This window comes from Podarcis bocagei (genome assembly GCF_964188305.1).
Source record: "Podarcis bocagei genome assembly, chromosome: 8".
Classification (NCBI taxonomy): Eukaryota; Metazoa; Chordata; class Lepidosauria; order Squamata; family Lacertidae; genus Podarcis; species Podarcis bocagei.
This window is the reverse complement of record NC_138133.1, coordinates 8,305,581-8,329,111: the sequence shown is the minus strand read 5'-3', so window position 1 is coordinate 8,329,111 and position 23,531 is coordinate 8,305,581. Positions and strand designations below refer to the sequence as shown.

The 23,531-nt window shown below is 41.8% G+C and overlaps 1 protein-coding gene across 2 annotated transcripts in view; it reads left to right on the top strand.

Moving 5' to 3' along the window:
* The window catches only part of NAA16 (N-alpha-acetyltransferase 16, NatA auxiliary subunit), a 46,073-nt gene that overhangs the window by 5,249 nt on the left and 17,293 nt on the right, over window positions 1-23,531 (top strand). Inside the window, exons 4-15 of one of the 2 annotated variants that reach the window (XM_081206251.1) lie at window positions 2,007-2,164; window positions 2,704-2,838; window positions 4,200-4,353; window positions 5,475-5,594; window positions 6,641-6,736; window positions 7,973-8,079; window positions 14,682-14,754; window positions 14,900-15,069; window positions 16,998-17,150; window positions 18,928-19,056; window positions 19,254-19,467; window positions 21,210-21,403. In XM_081206251.1, the coding sequence (XP_081062377.1) occupies window positions 2,007-2,164; window positions 2,704-2,838; window positions 4,200-4,353; window positions 5,475-5,594; window positions 6,641-6,736; window positions 7,973-8,079; window positions 14,682-14,754; window positions 14,900-15,069; window positions 16,998-17,150; window positions 18,928-19,056; window positions 19,254-19,467; window positions 21,210-21,403 (1,703 nt within the window). Of the gene's footprint in view, window positions 1-2,006; window positions 2,165-2,703; window positions 2,839-4,199; window positions 4,354-5,474; window positions 5,595-6,640; window positions 6,737-7,972; window positions 8,080-9,072; window positions 9,435-14,681; window positions 14,755-14,899; window positions 15,070-16,997; window positions 17,151-18,927; window positions 19,057-19,253; window positions 19,468-21,209; window positions 21,404-23,531 lie in introns of those variants that run through there. The other variant, XM_081206252.1, reaches the window with a different exon arrangement.

Genomic DNA, 23,531 nt, shown 5'->3' with positions numbered 1-23,531 from the left:
AGGTGGTTGAAGCCACCCACCTGCTCACATGGTTTGCAGAGCCCGGGCCAGTTCTGGATCTGCCCATAGGGACTTCCCTCCCCTGACCTACAGCCAACTTTTGAGGGTACAAATCTGTCAAAGGAACTTGCAAACAACATCAGTGCCTATTAAAACACGCCCGGATTACTAAACCAGGGAGGGGGGGTCCTTCCCCCAGGGCCCATGGCAATCAATGACTCTGTGGCAGAGAAAACCTTCCAGCTGGAGCAGGAGGGGCCAGGCTCCTGGCGTCTCCTCTGGCCTGCTTGGCCTTCTCCTGGCTTTCTGTTCACAGAGCAGTTGTCAAGAACTTCCTTCATATCATGCTTCTGTCCTTCTGACATGCAGCTGCTTCATCTTCTCAGCTGCTTAGCCTCCTTGAATTTGAGCCATTCTGCAGAAAGGCAGGTAGCAAAAACAATCAAAATAATTTTAAGGAAAATAATATGTTTTGTCCATACATCACCTCAGCCTCATGGTCTAAACAAGTAATAGGCTATTTTGTGAAAATGAAGAATACCTAATAGCACATGATTTCCTCCTCCCTTGGCTTATGGCACCAGAGTATCCGATGGCTTAGTCATATACAAACTTGGCATGGGAGCAAAACCTTATCTTTACCTTTGGGCTCCAGTTCATCTGGACCTTTGTCTAGCAGTGTCCAGAAGAGTTACATCACCACTGTATTATGGAAGATTTTTCATGAGGAATAAGCTCTCACTAGGATTGGGAAATACTTCAGTTTTCTAGGTGCCAGGATGTCTTGATTCCCAGACAACTGAGCACTTTGGACTTCTTTAACCCAAGGAACTTCTCCACAATTTGAAGTGCTATGATAAAATGGCAATTTAACATTTAACTGGCAGATGCACAACTATACCATTAATGCTGAATGCCTGCGCAGAAACATCGTTCACATCAAAGTGCTATTAAATGCCACATCATATTGCTAACTCCTGCGTTGTATTTTGTACAGTGGTGCCTCGCAAGACGAAATTAATTCGTTCCGCAAATCTCTTCGTCTTGCGGTTTTTTCGTCTTGCGATGCACGGTTTCCCATAGGAATGCATTGAAAATCAATTAATGCGTTCCTAGGGAAACTGCCTTCAGACCAGGTCCGGGGACAGTCTGTCCCCGGACCTCTTCTGAAGGCTGGGGGGGGGGGGACAAGGGCTTTTCTTCCCACCCCCAGCATTTTAAAAAACCCCGGGACAGCGGAGGACTTCTCCGCTGTCCGGGCGATCTTAAAATGCTGGCGGGCGGCATTTTAAAATCGCCCCGGACAGCGGAGGACTTCTCCGCTGTCCGGGGTGATTTAAAAGCCCCTGGGAAGGCAGGCAGGGGGGACAAAGACTTTTGCCGCCCGCCAGCCTTCAGAAGAGGTCCTGGACCTCTTCTGAAGGCGGGCGGGGGGCGAAAGTCTTTGCTCCCCCCCGCCTGCCTTCAAAAGGTGTCCCCGCGGCGGCGGGAGGTGTCCCCTGCCCCCCGCCCGGCTTCGGAGCACCGGGAGAAGCGATCTCCCCGCAGCCCCTTGCTGCAAAAGACGTCCGGGGGAAGTGGGGAAGAAGCGCTTCGCTTCCCGCTGCCCCCGGACGTCTTTTGCAGCAAGGGGCTGCAGGGAGATCGCTATCTCCCCCCAGCCCCTTGCTTCAAAAGAGAAGACCCGCTGTCCCCGGGGCAAGCTTCGTTTTGCAAAGCAAGCCCATAGGGAAATTCGTCTTGCGAGGCAACTCGAAAACGAAAAAACCTTTCGTTTTGCGAGTTTTTCGTCTCGCGAGGCGTTCGTCTTGCGGGGCACCACTGTATTTGAAATCACTCCTATGGCTAACATAAAAATCCTTCGTTATAATTTGTCTTAGCTCATGCTCTTAAGTTGAGATAAATGAATAACACTCATTTATGAATCCTTTCAGGACTATAAACATTTGTCTTCAACTCCCCATCCCCCCACCCCCAAAACCAGTGCATTTCCTTAACTCTGTTAGGTTGGCATGTTTATGGACTCCTGCAGCGCTCTGATAAGAAATATGATGAAGCTATTAAGTGCTATCGAAATGCTCTGAAATTAGATAAAGACAATCTACAAATCCTGAGAGATCTCTCACTGTTGCAGATCCAAATGAGGGATCTTGAAGGCTACAGAGTAAGTAATTCCTCCGGTTTTTGTGTTGAGCTTAACCGAAAACTTGCAAAGTGCTCTCTGAATATTTACTAGAGTTGAGAGGAGCATTTGAGTTTAATCGGGTTGGGGAAATGGACATGCCAATGTTATCTGGGCACCATCTTATGGGGATATGATTTATTTGCCATGTTCAAAACCACCATTGTACAGAACAATTGCGGGGGGGGGGGGCTTTACAAAATTGTAGCACACGGCAAAATGGAAAACCGTTCTTGATGTAGTACCTTCCATTGCTACTTGCAACACTATTCTTTAATTCTGGAGGAGTGGCAGTGGCAGTGGCAAATTGTGAATTTACTTGCTAGTAAACATAGTTAAGGTCAGAGGTTGGGCTGCAGTTATAAGTATTTAATAAGAAGTCCAGCTGAGCTTTTCTAGTTTTCTTTGCTGTTAAGTCTTCATCCTTTTTTTCATTAAACAGAATCCTTTTGCACTGTTGGTTAAGAATGGCAAAATTAATTATTTGGTAGATTATATTTATATTCATTATCTCTTTAAAGGAGACCAGGTATCAGCTGCTGCAGCTGCGGCCCACGCAGCGGGCTTCTTGGATTGGATATGCAATTGCATATCATTTGCTAAAAGATTATGATATGGCCTTAAAATTACTGGAAGAGTTTAGAAAAACTCAGCAGGTAAGATCTTTTAAAAATGTCAATTATTGTACACAGTTAAGAATCTGAGTAAGTGTACTGTAGTCAGAATGATTACTTATTTTCTGTTTTTCTATCCATTGTTCGAAAGAATTACAACTTTGGGACATAAAGCAAAGAAGATGTACCATAGTTTTATGAAATGTTTCCATTTATTGTACAGTCAGTATCAAATTCCTTATAGCCTCAGTTATGTTAGTGGAATGATAAGCTAATCAAGTACCAGAGATTGTGATACATTATACACCTGAAATTAAAAATTAGGATGCCACGGGCAACGCACACAGGCGGTTCAACATACGCAAGTCTTTGTGCTTTGTCCTTGGTGGAATACCAGAAGAGTATTGTGAGTTGTCTGTAAAGCTGTCATTCTTGTTGGGTGGATCAAATTTGATCTCTACAGGTCCCTCTAATAATTTTGTTGTCAATTTGAAATAAGACTTTTCTGTGAAGAATCTAAATTTAAATGGAAACCATTAAGCCACGATATCATGAAGAATTGACAAATGGTGTTGTCAGGTAGCACACAAATTCAGTTCAAAGCATCTGTTTATAATTTATGCTGGTGGGTGGAATTATTCACTTCCTGAATCATATACAGTGGTACCTTGGTACTCGGAACGGCTTGGCTCCTGTACAAATCGGCTCCCGAATGCTGCAAACCTGGAAGTGTTCCGGTTTCTGAATGTTTTTCGGAAGCCAAATGTTCGACGTTGCTTCCATGGCTTCCGACTGAGTGCAGGAAGCTCCTGCAGCCAATTGGAAGACGCGCCTTGATTTTTGAACGGTTTCGGGAGTCAAACAAACTTCCGGAACGGATTATGTTCGAGAACTGAGGTGCCACTGTAAATGCTTTTTTTTTTTAACCTCTGGAATAATATGAACCTGGAACATTGTGGCATTTTTGGTACTTCAGTGAGGGATAACGCTATCAAAATACTTTGTTTTGGGGTTTTATATACCTGGGTTCAAAATACAGGTCCCCCATTTATAATGCATGGCAGCAGGAGACTTGTTTCTCCTCTTGCTGCATCTCTTTTTAAAATTGGAAAGCGTGTATGCATGAAGTATGAATAGTACAGTATAGATGTACTTTGATACCAGAGTAAAAAATGTATCCTAAGAAAAGAAGCAAATATAAATGTCAATAGTTGAGAGGATAATTGAGGAGATCAACTTATTGCTTTGTCATTTTTCAAGGCAAGAATTCTTTTAAATGACTGTTCATTTCCAAGTTCTAATTCAACTATCCAGTGTCCCTTTATTAACCAAACCAAAAAAGAACTTTTGTGAAGTTAGTCTTCTGGGGCAGATGAAATGTTAACTCTTCTGTTATTTTCCAGATCCCTCCTAATAAAATAGACTATGAATATAGTGAATTAATACTGTACCAGAATCAAGTTATGAGAGAGGCAGATCTGTTTCAAGAATCTCTGGAACACATAGAAACTTACGAGAGGCAAATATGTGACAAGCTCATGATAGATGAAATAAAAGGTAATACTTTTTTTCCTTTTCACATGCTTAAAATATTCCTTCACGTGAATCTTGGTCTGTGAGGTGGTTCAGTCTAGGGAGCTGTGGACCATTAAACCTAGAGGAAGATCACGTTTCCCCCTTGTCATTAAGTGTTTTTGGGGGGACTCTGTGTGCGTAATATAAACATCACACAGACATGCTTGCACACACTGTGCAGACACATGCCAGTCCATAAACATTTGTCTGAAATGTTCAAACAGTTTAAAAGAAAGGCTACTCTAGATTAAAAAGATACCCTATAGCACCCATCCCTGTCTGCTTCATCATGCCCAGGGCTCCCATTCCATCACCGCGAGGGCTCCCACAGCAGGCTGTCACCTGAGAGCCAACATGGTGTAGAGAGCCAGCGTGGTGTAGTGGTTAAGAGCGGTAGATTCGTAATCTGGTGAACCGGGTTTGATTCCCTGCTCCTCCTCATGCAGCTGCTGGGTGACCTTGGGCCAGTCACACTTCTCTGAAGTCTCTCAGCCCCACTCACCTCACAGAGTGTTTGTTGTGGGGGAGGAAGGGAAAGGAGAATGTTAGCCGCTTTGAGACTCCTTAGGATAGTGATAAAGCGGGATATCAAATCCAAACTCTTCTTCTTCACCAAACTGCCTGGTGAGCTTGAAAGGCAAGCTGAGCACCACCACCATCCTTTTGTGTTTTTTAAATTTATCTAACAAAATTTATTTACCTCTTGATGGCAAGAAAACCTCTTAAGCAGTTCTTGTTTTCAAGAAAAACAGGTGCCGGAACTTACCATGAAATCATTACAGTAAGTCGCTGGGTGACTCAGGGCAGCGCTGAACAGACGCAGCAAGACCTATCTCATTATCCTAATCAGAATGCTCATTCCATATCACATCAGCACTGCCCATGCTGGGTAGAAACTGATGTGGGAGAGTATTATGATCGGGGCAGATGCGGGATGTTGCTGCCGCACAGTTTCTGAGCAGCTTTCTGCAGAGTAGTCGGTCAGTGTCATCATCACTGTGGCTAACTGGCTCTTTCAGGCTTCCAGAGTTGAAGACTTCACCTTCCACCTGTAGGCTGTTTCCCTTAACTAAATCTGGTTTGCGATTTTATTACTACTTTAGGAGAAATGTTGTTGAAGTTGGGAAGATTGAAAGAAGCTTCTGAAGTCTATAAAGAGCTTATTGACCGGAATGCAGAAAATTGGTGTTACTATGAAGGCTTGGAGAAAGCTCTACAGCCACGTAAGTGTTGTAGTTATAAACTTGGTTTGCACTTTTTTTTATTAAGCAATTGGTGTCTTGTTAAGTTCAGAAATCGGAACTCTTGGAACCCTAGACCTTGGAAAGAAGATGTGTATTTGAATTTCATTATCCAGCATAATTTCCAGTCTTTTATCTACTTAAAACCATAAATCATTATCAGGGACTGCTTCATATGGAGGAGCCTAAAGAGTGAGCTAAATGGCTATGTCCCTTACTGAAGTGATAAGCTTACAGCTTTTTAGCTACTTGTTTTTTTAAGCTACTTCAGTGTACAGAAACCCATCACCCTGAGATTAAGAGTCTCGTGCTGTACCAACTGAGCTGCATCAGAAGTATAGCTCAAAATACTGTCCTTGGAAAAATGCTGCCAGAGAAATGATGGTATACAAATGGAAGAACTACCTATAATTACTAAATTTACTCTTAAATGTGCTTCACTGCACTATGCATAACTATTACATTACAACATTTATAATGAAATTTCAATGCTATGCATCCATTTACTGCTATTTACACTCAACGGCTTCAATGGAGTTAAGCACAGTCAAAGGATGGCAGCCTTTTAAAGATTATATTTTAACCTTTATAACAATGCTACTTTTTAAATGTGCTCATAGAATTGCTTCCTCCCCCATGGTAAGTTCTGAAGCTCCAACATGTGATTTCAGAACTGAGGATTTATGTACTCCAGTTTGACTTTTGACATTGTTGAAATATTTTGCAACATGGTTGCACCACAAAATTGTTTGGTTTCTTTAAATGCATCCGCACGCACACACACACATAGTATATTTCTATCTTTCTTTCATCAGCTGTTCTCTTTCATCATACTGAAAACTGCTTTTCAACCTGTTCTATATAAAAAAATGCAGTTTGAGACGTTCACCAAGGGCTTCTGTTGAAGAGAACAAGATAAAATTCCTACTAGTGTAGTTTTCCATATTGCATATAGGCACACTTGTGATTTAAACCAGATGCTTATAACATACAAAAACTCAAACTGTACATTTATTATCTACCAATAGGCTCTTTAGATGAGAGACTAGAAATGTATGAAGAAATCAGCAAGCAACATCCAAGAGCGGTTTCACCTAGAAGATTACCTTTAAACTTTGTCACAGGTAACATTGCATATTTCTTTAGTACCTTTAGAACTAAACCGTTGGCCCCACATACCAGCAGCATGCAAAGTCAAAACATTGTGGAACTCGGCGCTGCAGCAGAACGACTGTGAAAGAGCAGAGCAACTGCGATTCCCGCCCCCCCCCCCCCCGGAGCTTGGCTTAGGGTGACAGGCCAATAACTGCCAATACAAAAGGCAAAGGAGATTTTTCTGTGTGGAAGGCAAAATTGTGTGCTTAGCACAAGTACAGTGGTACCTCGGGTTAAGAACTTAATTCGTTCTGGAGGTCTGCTCTTAACCTGAAACTGTTCTTAACCTGAAGCACCACTTTAGCTAATGGGGCCTCCTGCTGCCGCTGCGCCACCCGAGGTACTATTTCTGGGTTAGCGGAGTCTGTAACCTGAAGCATCTGTAATCCGAGGTACCACTGTACTAGAGCAAGACAGGAATCCCCTCTTTTCATTGCAACCTGCTGTGTCCCCCCAAAACATTGCTGCTGTGGGTTGAAAGATACAGAACAGGACGGGATTCAGCACAGAAGGCTGCACCACATCGTAAAGGATTGGTGAAAGTGCTTGAGCTAGTGGAAGCATGTCCATTAGCACAGAGCCACCATTTGGCCCTGTCAGATGGTTCTGTCACATGCTGGTCACAAAACAGCTGACTTTCTTTCTTTCTTTCTAATGTACACACATTCAGATGCTTCCTGTATTAGCATAGCATACTCACCCTTTATTGCTGTTACAAACAGCAGTAACGGCCACTAATTGTAAGGGTTCAGATATCTTCCTTAAGTCATTTTTTAACGACTCCGTCGTTAAAACATCATTCTGCATTCACTGAACTCCTTGGATATGTCATAGGTTCAGTTAAAGAATGTGCTATGTGTGTTTTTTTAAAACAACAACAGCAGCAACCCAGTATCCTGGCAGGCTGAAAAGGCTGAATTTGTGTATAAATTATGCAAATTAGAAAAATTATTCAAAACATTCAAATTTGCTCAAAAAAAGACCAGGTACAAGTATTTCTGTCAAAGCAGAAAAACTTTTTAATTTCAAATTACAAGTAGATCACTGTTCTTACCAGCATCTTTCAGGTTTTAATATAAAATTTATAAAAACTATAACATGAGCCGAAATCAGTAGTGCAACACTAAGTAATAAGAATATAACCCAATGCAATTTTGTTTCTTTTTTTTATAAATATTTTTATACCAATGCAATTTTGTTTCTAGGTGAAAAATTTAGAGAACTAATGGATAAATTCCTGCGGGTTAACTTCAGTAAAGGCTGCCCACCCTTGTTTACCACTTTGAAATCTTTGTATTACAGTAAAGAAAAGGTAAAACTCCAATTTATTCAGTTTTCATACAGCTTTGTGTGTCTTAAGGATAATTTACCAGTTACAGTCACTTTTCCTTTCCATTTCTCATGCCATGGTAAACTGTAGTAAATGGTTAAGATTATTAATAAGAAGAGTATTTCACTCCTTCCCACTCTCGCTGGGTGGGAGGAAACAAGCTGTGACCCTTGACTTATGCCTGAAGCAGGGATCATGGGTTGTTTCACTCCCAACAAATCATGGTCTGTGGCCAAGTTTGTACTTGGCTTATTGATCATGGTTTGTTGGAACAAAGCAAAATTTCCTGGTAAGAGGAAGCCTGGGATCTAAGCAAGGGAGAACTGAATCTATGTAAATCTGTGTTTAAATTTCATTCATCTGCCATAACCACCTGAAAATTTGATTTCACATAAAACTTGCTATAGTCTTGTTTATCTACCCTGCTACAATTTTCTATTTTACTTGCTTACTTGGAAGTATATTCTATTGAAGCCAAAAGGTGCCTACTTGCGAAATGTGCATAGAATTGCAGCCTAGAGATCTAGATGCAGTTTCTGTTGCTCACACATTGTTGACATGCCGTTATGATTTTCTAAACTTTAAGACTTTATATATTTCCAATCCATGTCCTCATAGTGAAGGAATAGTACAAAAGACAATAAAATGATTCTGAAGTCTTCATTTTCAGTAGAAAAAATGATATAAAAACGGAAAGAAAATATTGTCTAATGCATTTAATAACTCTTTGTGGAATTATGTCTTTTAACATAAACTATAACATAATCTCTAATGTTAACTTAAATATGTGGGTAGTGTCATGCAATAACAGTTTAAAGGTTATTTTAAAAACATTTTCACAATTTCAGTAGCCGTATATTAAAAAAAAACTTCAGCAGGGTGGGGGTGGGTGTATAAAAATACAACTTAAAGGTAAATACTCCTGTTATTCTTACAGTAACATTAACATTAGTTAATATCACTCTTCATCTTCAGGTGAAATGGCTGGCTGTTAAATAGTCAGGGAAGCCATGACTTCCTGACTCTTTTGGAAGATGGGACTCAGAAAGCCACCTGTTGTGTGGTGTGTACACATTGTTATGAATGGGAATTCCTAAAGTAGGATATTTATGCCAAAATAAGGAGCTGCCGTTGATTTATTGTACTGTCTTTAGGAAGCTATCCTGTTTTCTGAGTGGACATTTATCTATATAGACAGCAGTTGATCAGGACCTTGGAAGAAGTCAGCTGCATGGCTTTTAAATTGAAGATGGGTTTGGAAAGTTGAAGTTGATGGATATTTTGTGGGGTTTGGCCTTGTCATCTTGACACAATAAGATATAAAAATAGAGGATTAATGTTTGTTTTGTGAAAAGTGTTTTCAAAGAATTTTAGGTGGCGATTTTGTTCCCAGATAGATGCAAAACCTTAGCTGTAAGAGCAGAGGCTCTTTTTTCCATTTCATAATTTACACATAGAGCAGTGTCTAGTGCGCAGACAGACATAATTTGCGCAGTAGGATTTCCCCTTTTCTTGCTCATACACACACAGAAATCTGCCCTGCAAAATCTCCCAACCCTCAGGCATAGCTTTTTGGAGCAGTAGAGAGCATAAGGCATCACCACATACCTGACCTCCCTCCAGATAAGTTACTGCTGCACACCTGGAGGAGGGGCAAGGTCAGTGTAGTGGCAGAGGCACTCAGGTGCTGGTGATGCATTAACCATGTGCTGACCTGACTGCCATGTCTCCCCTCTCCATCTCAGGATGTGGCAGCAGGTTGGCCAGAGGGCGGTCAGGTAAGCGGTGCAGCCCTGCAGCGCCATCCACTTTGGTTTGGAAGTAGGAGGGAAATTCCCATACTGCAAGTCTTTTCCGCTTGTGAGTGGCGGTCACCTGTAGAAAATGGAACAGGTTGTGTTCCCTGGAGTATGTTTATAACATAAAATACATTGTGTAGTTGTTTGTGCAGATGGGTGCTATTCTATCTGCCTTGCTCATGGATTCCCATAGCCCCGTTGTCTTTCAGCAACTTTGTAAGTTGTGCCACTGGAGATGTCTGCATCTCCAGGTTGGGTTACTGCAATTACCCTAGGGCTGCAGCATCTGAAGGACTGCTTCCTCGTCTTATGAGTCTGCCCCTTCCTTGGCCCTTGCATCAGTTAGAAAGCCGCATCTTGGAGGAGGAGGGCTGTGCATAGCATTGATTTCCTGCTCATTGTCAAATTCAAATTCAAAATCCTTTATTAGGCATAGCACACCACACATTAACAAACAAACATCATATACAGACTGTATAAAATACGGGCTCAGCGAACACAATTTATCCCAGACCTATTCTTAACTCCAGGAAATAAATCGATGTACATAGATAATATAATACAACACAGCAACATCACCTACCATTAAAAATCACTAAGTCTCTTTATCATGACCCATTCTCTCTTCATGGACAGCATTTGAAAATTCGGCCGCTATTAAAGTAATTTGGTCATCGCTGTCCGCCAGCAGGTCCTGAACAGTTGGTTGTGTAAAAATCTGTCTATTCAATTTTAGGGCCTCAAATAATTGTTTTCTGGCATGACTGCCAAAATCACAGGAAAAGAATATATGCTCTAGAGTATCGGGTTCCTGTTTTCTGCATTTACAGAGACGCTCTGATTCTGGGATAGCTAAGTATCTTCCTCTCACTACCACCAAGGGAAACATGTTAAATCTGGCCAACATAAACAGCCTATGCGATTCATGTTTCTTCAGATTTGTCATGTATCCCTTTTGGAAATCTCTACACAAAGGGAGATTTAAGTGGATAGGAGAGCAGGTGCTGTGCTCTGCAACCTCAAGCATGGCGAGAACACTTTTTTCTGTGAGAGTCTTCCTGATAATCCTGCTCATTGTATCAGTCGCAAAAAAGCTTCACAGACACTCTTCAGAATTCTAGCAGTCAATCCTTCAGAGTGAAATACGAAGGGAGGACTGTAAAATAAGTCAACATCAAGGTCTACGTCAAATGTGTTGCAGGTGTGTTGATTCCATTGAAGCTCAACATCATGTGTCCTCTTTGAGTAACTTAAAACATGGAGAGGCTGTGAGGAAATAATGCATGAGGGAATGACTGGCTGGAAGAAACAGCAGAAGTCTCAGAAAGTGTACTCAGGAAGGTAGGCTGACTCCCCCGGAAGACTTTTCTTTTGCCCTTGTAGGAAGGCTGGCTTTGTGCCTGATAGGAAATAATGGGAGCCTGAGGAAAGCTGTGGTAGCTGCAGAAGAAAGAGAGTCTCTTCCACAGCCAGAACAGAGGGAGAAAATCATTCTGTCTGACAGGATGAAACGTTTGCACAGGCAGAATCTTTAGCATAGTGAGATTTCACCCTGTATCCCACCTTCTGCTTCCAGTCTTCAGGAGGAATCATCGTTTTTATAGCAAAAACAGCACCACAGCCACACAAATGGGAGGAATCAGAAGAAAGAAAGAAAGAAAGAAAGAAAGAAAGAGAAAGAAAGAAAATGAAATTTCCACGAGTGTGTTCAGATAGACTGGGCAGGACAGAGAGTTACTGTGGAAGTAAGGGGGCTGGTCTGCAAAGTTGCTCACTTTGCAGCCAGCACAAGCCGCATTTGGGTTGTGAAGGCCAAACAACTGTTGGCTGTGGGGTGGGCGAGGCAGCAGCAGAAAAATAGGACAGAGGGTACGAAATGGGGAAGAGATGAGTGAAGAAAGCAGCAATGGAGAAAATGAAGACGGAGGAAGAAGGAAAGAAAATAGCAAAGAGGAAGAAGGGACAGCGAGAAAACGGGAACTGAAGTGAATATAGTGAGACTTGCAGAAAGGGAAACTAGAACTTGAGAAGAGTAAGGGGTTGTTTGGGACATACCAGGGATCTGTAACGTTTCACTTTTCCTTGCCTGTTTGGCAGCTATGTATACCCTAGCTAGGAGGAGCTCCTCAGTGTTCCTCCTTGCCAGGCCTAGCTTGGGAATCCATCCCTCTAACCTCTCTGGCAAACCTCACGGATTGAGAAAAAGCTACTGGGGCCAGGAGGAGCCAAAGTTCACTTTTTCCACCTTACGGAGTCCACGCATGCAGCTTGGGTGGCTCCTTAACATCTGCTTAATTTTGCTTGGTACCTCTCCCCCTTGCCTTCCTTTGAATCCTCACTCCCTTCCGGTCCTGCCAGCTCAGACTATCAGCCCTAGAGTCACAAGATGGGCCTTTCCCCTCTGGTTACAATATTCCCATGTGCTTCCCTGCAGGAGAGGATTATACCATGCTAGGTGCACTTGTGAACGGGGCCATACTTGAGTCACTGCTCCTGTGCCAAGTGCTAAATGAAATCAGTGGAGTCCCGCCAGAGCTTGTTTACATAATCAAGGATTCAGAGGTGACTCTTATGGGATAAGTTGTCATCCACAAACAAAAATTCAGGTTGTTTCCAGTGCACCTTCTTGATCTTGAGCTGTTCACTGTGTCACTGTATTTTTCAGGGGGTCTGTCTAATTTGTCAGAGATAACAAGGGACATACCTCGAAAAGATAAACCTGTGATCTCTGATCCTGTTAACAATGATTGATTCAGTCTTCAGTTGTCAATCTCCATTTCACCCCTTGAGCACTAGATTAACCGCGTAGGCTGTTGAAGCAGAAAAGAGGATCATGTTCTAAAAAGCAAAGCAAAAACAAGCTTATCAGTGCTCTTTTGAGTGTTTCATTGAGCGTTCCCTTAGCAAGGATGCACAATCCTCAGTGAAATGAGTTATGGTATTTTTCTCCTGTGTGTGTGTGAGAGAGAGAGAGAGAGAGAGAATGAGAATGAGGAGGCATATTGTGTAGGGACCTATGGAGAAAGGGCTTGGCTACTTATTTATATCAAATCAGAATGCAAAATGAGCCACGTTCCCCCCTTGCTTCATGGCAGGTGGACCCTTTAGCACATCGCACACCAGCAGAATTAAATGCATGCGTTTGGATAGAGTGTGAGGTTTTCCCTAGCACAGCAGGGAAGACCTTTTAGTTTGATTCAGTAGGGTTGTGCTATACTATCCCATGTCCTTGTGACCAACCTCTGTTTCTGTGGAGGCTTCTCTTTCATTCATGAGTCTTGCAGATACCAGGGTGATGCACTTGTCCACGAGATTTCTTGTTTTGAGGTTCACCTACACCAAACTGTGCTTGCTGAATCCAAACCAGTATCTGAAATGCGGATACTTTGAAATGAGCAGACCCTCACCCCGTCAGGTGAATTTCTGAGATGGTGTAAGGCAGACTTTCAACACAGCAATTGGAATGGTTATGGGCATTCTGTGATGATTAGCTTCATCACTGAAAATGAACACTCACATTATCCAATATACTAATTGTGTGCTGATCCTTATGTTGCCAGAATGGCGTTGTCCACACTCCAGGGGGAGGTGTCAGCAGGTTCAGGGGAGACCCAATGTTTGTAGAAATCTGAAAATAAAACTTTAATAAAAAAAGTAACCTTAAGGAGTGGGTGACCAAAAACATTCCAGTGGGGAGTGAGCACTCTTTTAAGTGTCTGTTTCCAGGTGAGGGGAGAGAACAGAAAACTGGGAGGGGGAAATGAAGTGTTGCTGGTTTATAGGGACCCCAAACAGAAGCATTCCACTCTTCAACACTTGGTTGCTCATCCCGCTTGATCTGTATAAATTCAAACACAAAATGGGCCATTAAGCTATGGATTTCTCACAGGTCTCTGGTTAGCAATTGGGGTAAACATAATGCTGGGCTAGATGGAGGCTGCTTTAGTATATAACACTAAGCCATGGTTGCTTTAACCATGTGTTGTTCAATAAGCCACAAGTCATCTCACAGACAAATCATATCTTGTTTCTCTGAAGCTTGGTTTTTATATCTCTGTTGCTTTGGAAGAGTCTGGGGCAGACAAACTATGGTTAAGCAGAGATGCTGGGCTCTGACAGAACACCAAGCCATGGTTAAAATAATCCATCAACAATCGCAGTCCCTTCCAACTCTACCGTTCTATGATTCTGTGTATCCATGGCTTCACATTGTAGCTTGTTGCCAGAAAACAAACAGTGGTTAATCTTCTGAATTAGAATGGCTAAACAGACCATGGATTGGAGTTATTTGTGAACCAGGCCAACCCGCTGATGGGATCCAGCAGTTTGTTCTTATGTAGCGTCACCCACTTTCCCACAGAAACCCCATCTCTTTTGTGCTCTGATAGCAAAAGTAGATACTGATTGGTTAACAGTTTTAAAAACAATGGGGGGGGGGGAATAGGCAACCACTTAACCTTTATTGTAAAGAGAAAGGAAAGGGATCCTCACCGCTTTGGATATAATGGGTGATATCCAGTGTTGGTTATACCATTAGATCAATGGTTTGATGCCACTAGCGTTTACATGTTCCAATTTTGTTCTGGGAATAAACTAGGTGCAGATTATTTGTTTTGCAAAACATCATGTATTATGCAGATTTTAGTATTGTTTTAAGTTAGTTAGAAATATTAGCACTGTTCATTTGGCATGGTTAGCTGTATCTGGATAATATATCAAACTGAATGCAATGTGATTTAAAGAAAATATCAAGTTAAAATAAACTTGGCAACTATGTTTTCATAGGTTTCTACGATCCAAGAGCTTGTTACTGGTTACGAAGCTTCTTTGAAAACCTGCGACTTGTTCAGTCCATATGGTAGGTTTCATTATTCACGAACTGTAGCTAAAAGGCAGCCTTTAATCCTTATTTTAGCTCTGCTGGTAGACCACCAAACAGACGTAATAATAAGTAAGCATTTTGATTTCTTGCCAAATTTGCTGACACGTATGTATCATTGCAGAAAACGGCGATCAGGAGCCACCAACAACTCTGCTTTGGGTTCGCTACTTCCTTGCACAGCACTTTGACAAACTGGGTCAGTTTTCTGTGGCCTTGGATTACATTAATTCTGCCGTTGCAAGTACGCCAACACTAATAGAGTTGTTCTATCTGAAAGCAAAAATTTATAAGGTAATATTGTCATAAATGCATCAAAAATGGAATATGTAACCAATGTATATCCTTTTCATAGGAGCTGATAGACATTTTATGTTGAGATAAGAACAGAACCACTCTTACCAGATCAAAGGAAAACAATGCACAATGTTTTCAATGAAGCACCTAAAGTAATGTTAAGTGCAAAACCAAAACATCTAGAAATCACAAGCATAGAATTAAAAACGCCGAAAGAGTTTTGCTTGGGCAGAACCCAGCTTTCAGTCTGCTTTTGTAGGAGAACGACCTTCCTAGCCACTCATAATCAGAACCAAGGTTCCCCAAGAACCCTAATAGCCAGTCCTATCTTAAACTCTCAGGTACCATGTAAGCCCAAGGGACGCGGGTGCCGCTGTGGGTTAAACCACAGAGCCTAGGACTTGCCGATCAGAAGGTCAGCGGTTCGAATCCCCGTGACGGGGTGAGCTCCTGTTGCTCGGTCCCTGCTCCTGCCAACCTAGCAGTTTGAAAGCATGTCAAAGTGCAAGTGGATAAATAGGTACCACTCCGGCGGGAAGGTAAACGGTGTTTCCGTGCGCTGCTCTGGTTCGCCAGAAGTGGCTTAGTCATGCTGGCCACATGACCCGGAAGCTGTATGCCGGCTCCCTTGGCCAATAAAGCGAGATGAGCGCCGCAACCCCAGAGTCGGTCACGACTGGACCTAATGGTCAGGGGTCCCTTTACCTTTTTACCATGTAAGCCCAAAAGAAAGCTACTACTTCTCCCTTTCTGGAACAGGTAAATTTTAGCATTTCAATTTCAATCTCTCCCTCTCTCACTCTTCTGGCTTCCTCTTGAGGCCTAGTCCCACAGCATCGGCATTTTGAACTTGCCCTGTTGTGCCCATTCCAAGCCTCCATTATGCCCTGCTGAATCCCAAGCACCCTTCCCTCTCCTTATGCAGCAATGGCAGTTCTTTCCACCTCTGTTTCCCTTTCCTTCTCCATCTCCATAGAATCAGCTAAATTTTACCCAGAGTAAAACTTGAAATTAATGAACACGATTTCACCAAGTTTACTCTTAGCTGAATATCACTCAGTGAATTTCTGTTTGGCCTGTACATGTATCCAGTGGCGTAGCGTGGGTTGTCAGCACCCGGGGCAAGGCAAGTAATTTGCACCCCCTAACCAGTGGATTTGCGCCCCCTAACCCTAACCCCCAGATGTTGCGCCCGGTGCGGCCCGCCCCCCCTGCACCCCCCACGCTACGCCACTGCATGTATCCACTTGTCCCTGTATTTCTTATCAATCAAAGTGGCTTTTTCCACCTCTAGCTGTAATATGTGTTCCAATGCTGTCTACCTGCACCCCACCCACAAATTATTGGTATACTAGACCCCAGATCTTGGGTAGCATGCTGCGGTTGGATCTATATGTACATGTGCATGACCAAGGCCTTAGTGTTCGCTCTTTTGTCCATGGCCTCTTGCAGCAGTCAGAAAAGGGACAATCAAAAGTAATTCATAATAAATTGTTCATACGAAATGTTTGTGATCATAGTCTTTTTGTGGAAGCAAATAGTGGGCTTGGACTATGGAAATGGTTTTTGTTTTCAGTGTAAAATGTGAGCAGCTCTCTCTCAAAGTTAGTAAAGGTTCTGTGCTTCTTCCATACTCAGATATTTAATGCTAACATAATTTTGCCAGACCTGTGAAGCTTGACATAGGCACTGAAGTCTGAACATGATCCTTTGTTGTTAACTTATTTTTTTAGTTTTCATCGGATCAATATCTTCAGAGCTACGTTTCACACAGCGAAGCATAATAAGATTGGCTGTGATTTGTGCATGCAAAATGTTTTGGAAAGGGGAGATGCACGTGCGCGTTACAGTTCTCAGAGCTTACACAATATGCCTGTTACTGACATTGAAAATTAAGTATAAAACTCTTCCCTTTCCCTCAATAGCATGTAGGCAACCTAAAGGAGGCTGCCAAATGGATGGATGAGGCGCAGTCGTTGGATACAGCCGATAGATTCATCAACTCCAAATGTGCAAAGTATATGCTGAGAGCAAATATGGTGAAGGATGCAGAAGAGATGTGTTCCAAGTTCACACGGGTAGGAGATATATTTTAAATAGAGGTTGGTTGCGTATTTGTTTTGAAAATTTCCTCTGTCAGTTTCAGATTTTTCTAATTTTATTATTATTATAAGTCATTGGTAGCAGAATTGTATGATGCAGGAAAAATTCACCTAACTTCTAATTGAGCCAAGATAATAGTACTGATGAATTTCCAGGAACAGAATAGTTCTATTTTCCCCCTGTAATCTTTAAATATATTTTAGCTATTTCACTGCAGTATGAAACAGCTTCATCATGAGTAACCCTGTCACAGTAAATGAATTACTCATGAGGAGGCTGGAAGTTTTAGTGGGAGCAAATTCCATGTCCAAAGACTAGCCAACTAAAAGTCAACATTTTTCATTAAGATGCATAGGCTAACTTGGTGGTGAAAGAAATACAGGCATCGTTACTACTGAAGACTATGTTTAAATTTCGTAAATTATTAAATAGACTGCAGGCTACAATCCTGTACCCATTTACCTTGGAGTAAGCCCAGTTTAACTCAGTGGGACTGGCTATTGGAACTGTATGTGCAAGATTGCATTGTAAAAATCTTTGAAATGTCTTCCCATTCAGGCAGTTCTTCACACTGCCAAATTTTCCATTGGCATTTGACCTTTTGTAAGGTCTCCGTTCATTTTGACTGGGAAGCCCAGCCAGATGGGCGGGGAATGAATGAATGAAAAACTATAATATAATATAATATAATATAATATAATATAATATAATATAATATAATATAATATAATATAATATAATATACAGTCACATTACCAGTACGGTATTGAGTGGTTGTCTTGATGACCACAGAGGGAAAGGAGTTGTTCAGATTTGCTTTTCTTGGACCTCAGTCCTTTACCCTCTTACCTAGGAGTAAGCCTCATGGACATGAATAGGACTTACTTTTGAGTAGCTATGGATAGGATTACCCTCTTAGTGTTGCACCTCGTGTCTTCACTATTAAAATTCCCTGCCTTCTTGAGCTGTCAGTCATTAATTAAACAAGACCACATTTATAGCTTTTTGCACACAGTGTTTGCTATTACATGAGAAATATTGTCTGGTCTTCTTGAGAACACCTCCCTTATCTCTGCCTCTCTTACAGTGAAAGTGCCCACATTCTCGTTTCTGTATGAATGAAATATTGCCCTTCTCACAGACTTTCCCCTTAGCTGAATAGAAAAAGTATGGATTAGGTAAAGCCTTTGGAAAAGGGAAAAGAATAGGATACTTTATAAGACTGGGGGTTGCCAATATGATGCCCTCCAGGTTTTGTTGGAGAACAACTCCTGTCACCCGCTGCCTGACCATGGATTGTGGTGGTCAGGGCTATGGCAGTGGCTTGGTTCTGCAACATCTGAAAGCGCTACATTTGCTATCCCTGCACTCAATAATTGAAAAATCCAGAAATCAATAATTATCTTCTTTTTAAAAGACATCTGGAGGCAGCCCTGTTTAGGGAAGTTTTTAATATTTAATGCTGTATTGTTTTTAACACTTGATTGGAAGCCGCCCAGAGTGGCTGGGGAAACTCAGCCAGATGGGCGGGGTATAAATAATAAATTATTATTAATTATTATTTTTATCCAAAGAATCATATCAGTTATTTATTGTTAAAGCATTCTTATAGGATATCATAGGGCTGTGTGTGTGTGTGTGTGTGTGTGTGTGTGTGTGTGTGGATGAATAGACAGATAGATAGATCTCACACATATACATATAAATTTAAACGACTGTTGATCCCACACAATACTTTTTTATTTATTTCAGGAAGGAACTTCTGCCATGGAGAATCTGAATGAAATGCAGTGCATGTGGTTCCAAACAGAATGCGCTTTAGCTTTTCAGAGACTAGGGAAATATGGAGATGCCTTGAAAAAGTGCCATGAAGTGGAGAGGGTAAGTAGGTAAACAGATTGCTTTTTCCTGACTACGGCTTCTCATAAGCAACATGAGCTTTGTTAACTTGCCACCTGCTTTAAAGTTGCCGAAACACTTAGTTCGAAAAAGCTGTAAGCACACCTAGGAAGCGGCCTTATTTCTCCGTCTAGTAAACTGCATCATAAAAAATAGTATCCTCTTTTATTTTTTTAAAGCACTTTTTTGAGATAACAGATGATCAATTTGACTTCCACACCTACTGCATGAGAAAGATGACACTCCGTGCCTACGTGGACCTCTTGAGGTTGGAAGACATTCTCAGGCAACATGCCTTCTACTTCAAGGCGGCTCGCTCAGCAATTGAAATCTACCTGAAGCTATATGATAATCCGCTAGCCAATGAAAGCAAAGAACAAGAAGTAAATTCAGGTATTGAAGCAATAATTAAGATAGTGTGAGTATAAAAAGCTTTGTACGGAAGTGTTCACTGCTGAAAATGTGGTATATGTAAAGGAAACTTATTTTATACAGTGCTGGGGAGAATCATCTGCTGAGCTGGATATAAAAATAGCTTAATGATCAGTGCAGTATTAAGAATTTAAAACAAGGATTGCCAGCCTTTTTGTGCCCACATACACATTTGAAAACTGGGAAAACTGATTGCCATGCACACACCACAACCGTTGAACACACCTAAATCTGTTGGCTGCTGCAGGCACCAAGTTGATGGACCCTGATCCAGCACAGAATTTAGATGGTTGAAAATCTTCATTTTAGGGTTATTGTTGTTTTGAAATTGTTTTTATTTGATTTTACAAATATAAATTTATAACAAAACCAAATATATATCCATATAGAGAGATTTCTCTGAATCTCAAGACTTCCCCCCATCCCCTCCATGGGGCCTATTGTCAACGTTTTCAACGGCATATTATTTCATAGTCTATATTTTGTACCTATCCATATTATTCATAGTATTTCTTACATTACAAGTGAGATTAAAATCCTGCTAATATTTTCATCAGCTTACACGGTCTCCTAAGTAAATTACATTTTTCCCCCATTCTTTCTTGAAGTTTTTGTCTTCTTGATCCCTGAGCTTTCCGGTCAGTTTTGCCATTTCGGTGTAGTCAGTAACAGCTTGGTTTGCCATTCCTCTCTGGTGTGGGGACTCTTTCTTTCCATCATTTTAGTTTTCTTAAGTGATTGCAGACAAAAGTCTGATTTGTATGTTAAGTTACTGCTAAAGTCTTGTTAATTGGAAAAGGATCTTTTGACATTGCGGTCAGACTATCAAGCTGTTGTTCAGGGCCTCTTGTGTTGTGGCTTTTACACTTGGCCTCATTTTCTCTGAGTTGATAAAACTGTATCTGGACTACATCTCTTCAGACGGCAGACAGGGGTTCACAATATATATGTTCCTTTTTTCTAAAACAAATAAAATTAAATGGAGGGATATTTGGTCATGTGAGCCAAATCCTGCTGTCTAAAGTGGTATGTATCAGACAAAGCCTTGCCACTTGAATGAGAAGGCCCTTGGTTTTCATCCTTTGTTGTGCAGTTGAAGGAAAGGTGGTGGTAGAACTTTAGCCCTTAACTGAAATGTGCTACAACAAAATGCTTTCCTCTGGTGTTCACAGAACCACGTGTCATTTAGATCACTGCAGAAAGGAAAATCTGTTGTTGCTTCAAGCAGCAAAAGCGTTCACGTATGATGCTTCTGTTTGCTTCCCTGTCAGAAAATATAGCTCTCTTAACTCACAGATTTTTCTGTGCATACACAAGCTGAGACCTATATAAATTTATAGGAGTTCACACTTTTCTCCATTGTGCAAATTGCAATTTATTCCTACAGTCTGCTTCCTATCTTTTAACGATAACATATCTACCTCTTATCCCAAAATTGCTATGTTATCTTGAGAAATTTTGATGAGGGACCTTGCCAAAAGGTTTCTGAAGCTGAAGCGCATAGTGTGTGCTGGAGTGCTTATAGCTAGCTTTTAAGAATCCTGAAGGTTTCTTTAAACAATAAATTAAGAGTTACTACTTTTATTTATTTTGTGTTTTTGTATTGTAAAGGCATTTAATGAAGTGATATTTAAATATGACACTGTATATTTTTTAATAAACCCAGCATTTCGTATGGTTTGTAAATCTCCTATTACTTGTAGAAAACCTTTCGGCCAAAGAACTTAAGAAAATGCTTAGTAAGCAAAGACGAGCACAGAAGAAAGCTAAACTGGAAGAGGAGAGAAAGCATGCAGAGCGAGAGAGGCAGCAGAAGACCCAAAAGAAGAAGCGAGAGGAGGAAGAGGAAGAAACCAGTGGTCCCAAGGAAGAATTGGTTCCTGAAAAACTGGAAAGGGTAGATTTGTTTCTCCTTTTCTATATTTGTTAATCATCGCATACTCAAAACCTTCTTCACTGTGCCATATCAAACCAAAATATTTGCAGGAAGGTTGGGGTCAGTTAACTCACTGGCCTGGCACGTAGACCGCACATATGATGTTCACAATCTTGGATTCACATGTGCCGCTTTGTCTCGAATGTGCCACCTGACCAAGCACATTCTGGGGGATGTACATGACTGATCAGATGACGGACACATTGTACATGCTGGAAGAGGGGCATCAAGATCAAAGCAAGCATTTTGCTGCTTTCTTCTGAACTTTTAAGAGTTCTGTGAAACTTGGTTCTCTTCCACTGGGCTCCTGTTCCAAACCTTTCTTGGTATCATTATGTTTGTTCAGCAGAGTTGCTTTTAATTCCTTCCTGTGTTTCATCTATTGAGTGTTGTTCTCAAGAGTAGGCCTTATGGTCCTACATTTGTTCCCTCAACTTTGTCCCATCTTCCTTGCTACAGGAGAAGTGAACAGTCACATTGGGAAATCCCCTGTCTGAATAACAATAGGGTTATTTAGGTAGGGCATTAAGTTTTCTGCCCAGTGATGATGACAGAGCAGGGAGCCTGTTAACCTGAAACTTGCTTTCAGTTTCCCTCTATAGGGTGGATCCCAGGGAGAAAATGAACAGCTGTTGGGCATTTTGTAATTCCTAAAGTACCATTATATTATAGTTGTTGGGATGGCTCAAAGTTACGTCCAAGATGCCAAGCTCCTTCTTAAGTATTTATACAATTCTGTTCAGTTTCTGTTTCAGTTTCTGTTAATTGGTTCTCGTGAGAAACTTGCAGATTCTAGCTTCACCAATTAACTCCAGCTGGTGGCAATTTACTCTTGGCAGAAAGCCCAGGTCTGCTTGACCTAGAAACTACTCACTCTGATTGGTTAACGAGCAGCACTCAACTCTGTTATCTAGGGATTGCTAGCACAGTTTGATGTGAGGTGTGTTAGGAGTTAGAAGTGCTGTGTATGGTTATGAGAGAGAGAGAGAAAGAGAAAGAAAGAGGATTTATTTTGCTTTTATTTGTATGCAGAAACTCTGCTGGTTTTATTTTTCCTTTTAATAAATCCTGTAAATAGTTATTCTGAGTCTAGCTGCCTAGTCATCATCGCCGCAACTAGCTTCTTCGCTGTGCAGGAAAACTCTGCTACGTTTGGGCTAAAGCCAGTAGGGCTATGCCTGACACTCCAAAGTTCCATGAGGTTATGGGCATTGTGCTGCCAGCCTGAGTTGTGGTGGTGTCAGCATCAACGGCGTTGGTTCCAGTAGTTCCAGAAGTTGTTGTTCTCTGGCTGGTTCCTGACCGTGGTGAGCTGGTGACGCAGCGGACAGAAGGACAACAGCTGCAGCGTGTGAGTGCTGGGTGCTGTGGTTCCTGTTCTCTCTCTCGGTGGTCGTGAGTAGCTGGTTCCGGGTTCCAGGGACATCGCTCTCAAGATGGCCTCACAACCAGTTCAGATGGCTTTTGAGCGTCTGAATGACTCCAATTACTTGCTGTGGTCGGAACGCATGCAGGCAGTGCTGCAGAGGGATCGTCTCTGGCAAGTGGTGAGTAAGTTTCCTACGAAGCCTGATGATGAAGACCTCGATAAAGACCAAAGAGCAAGGGCCACAATTGTCTTGGGGCTGGAAGATTCCCAGTTGCCGTATGTGAGGGGAATCAAGACAGCTAGAGGTGTGTGGCAAGCACTTAAAGAACTCCATGTGCGTGAGACAGCGGTTTCCAAGCTGTTCATTCGCAAGGCATTGTACAAGGCAATGTTACAGCCTGGGGTTACAATGCAAGAACACCTACACAGTTTACAGTTAAAGTTTGCTGCGCTCCAGGAAAGAGACTGTGCGTTAGACCAGCAGGAGAAGGTGGCTATTATTTTGAGTTCTCTCCCGGAAAGCTGGGATAATTTAGTTTTGTCTCTAGAAGGCATACCGGAGCATGATTTATCAGTCAGTTACGTTACTGGGCGTTTGATTGAAGAATGGCAGAAGAGGCAAGAAAGGTCGGTGGCTGCAGAGGCTTCTACAGGTGGGCGGTTTGGAAGGAGTTCTCATGCCGTGCCAGAGGTGAAGCAAAAGCAGCGTACCGGTGAGGA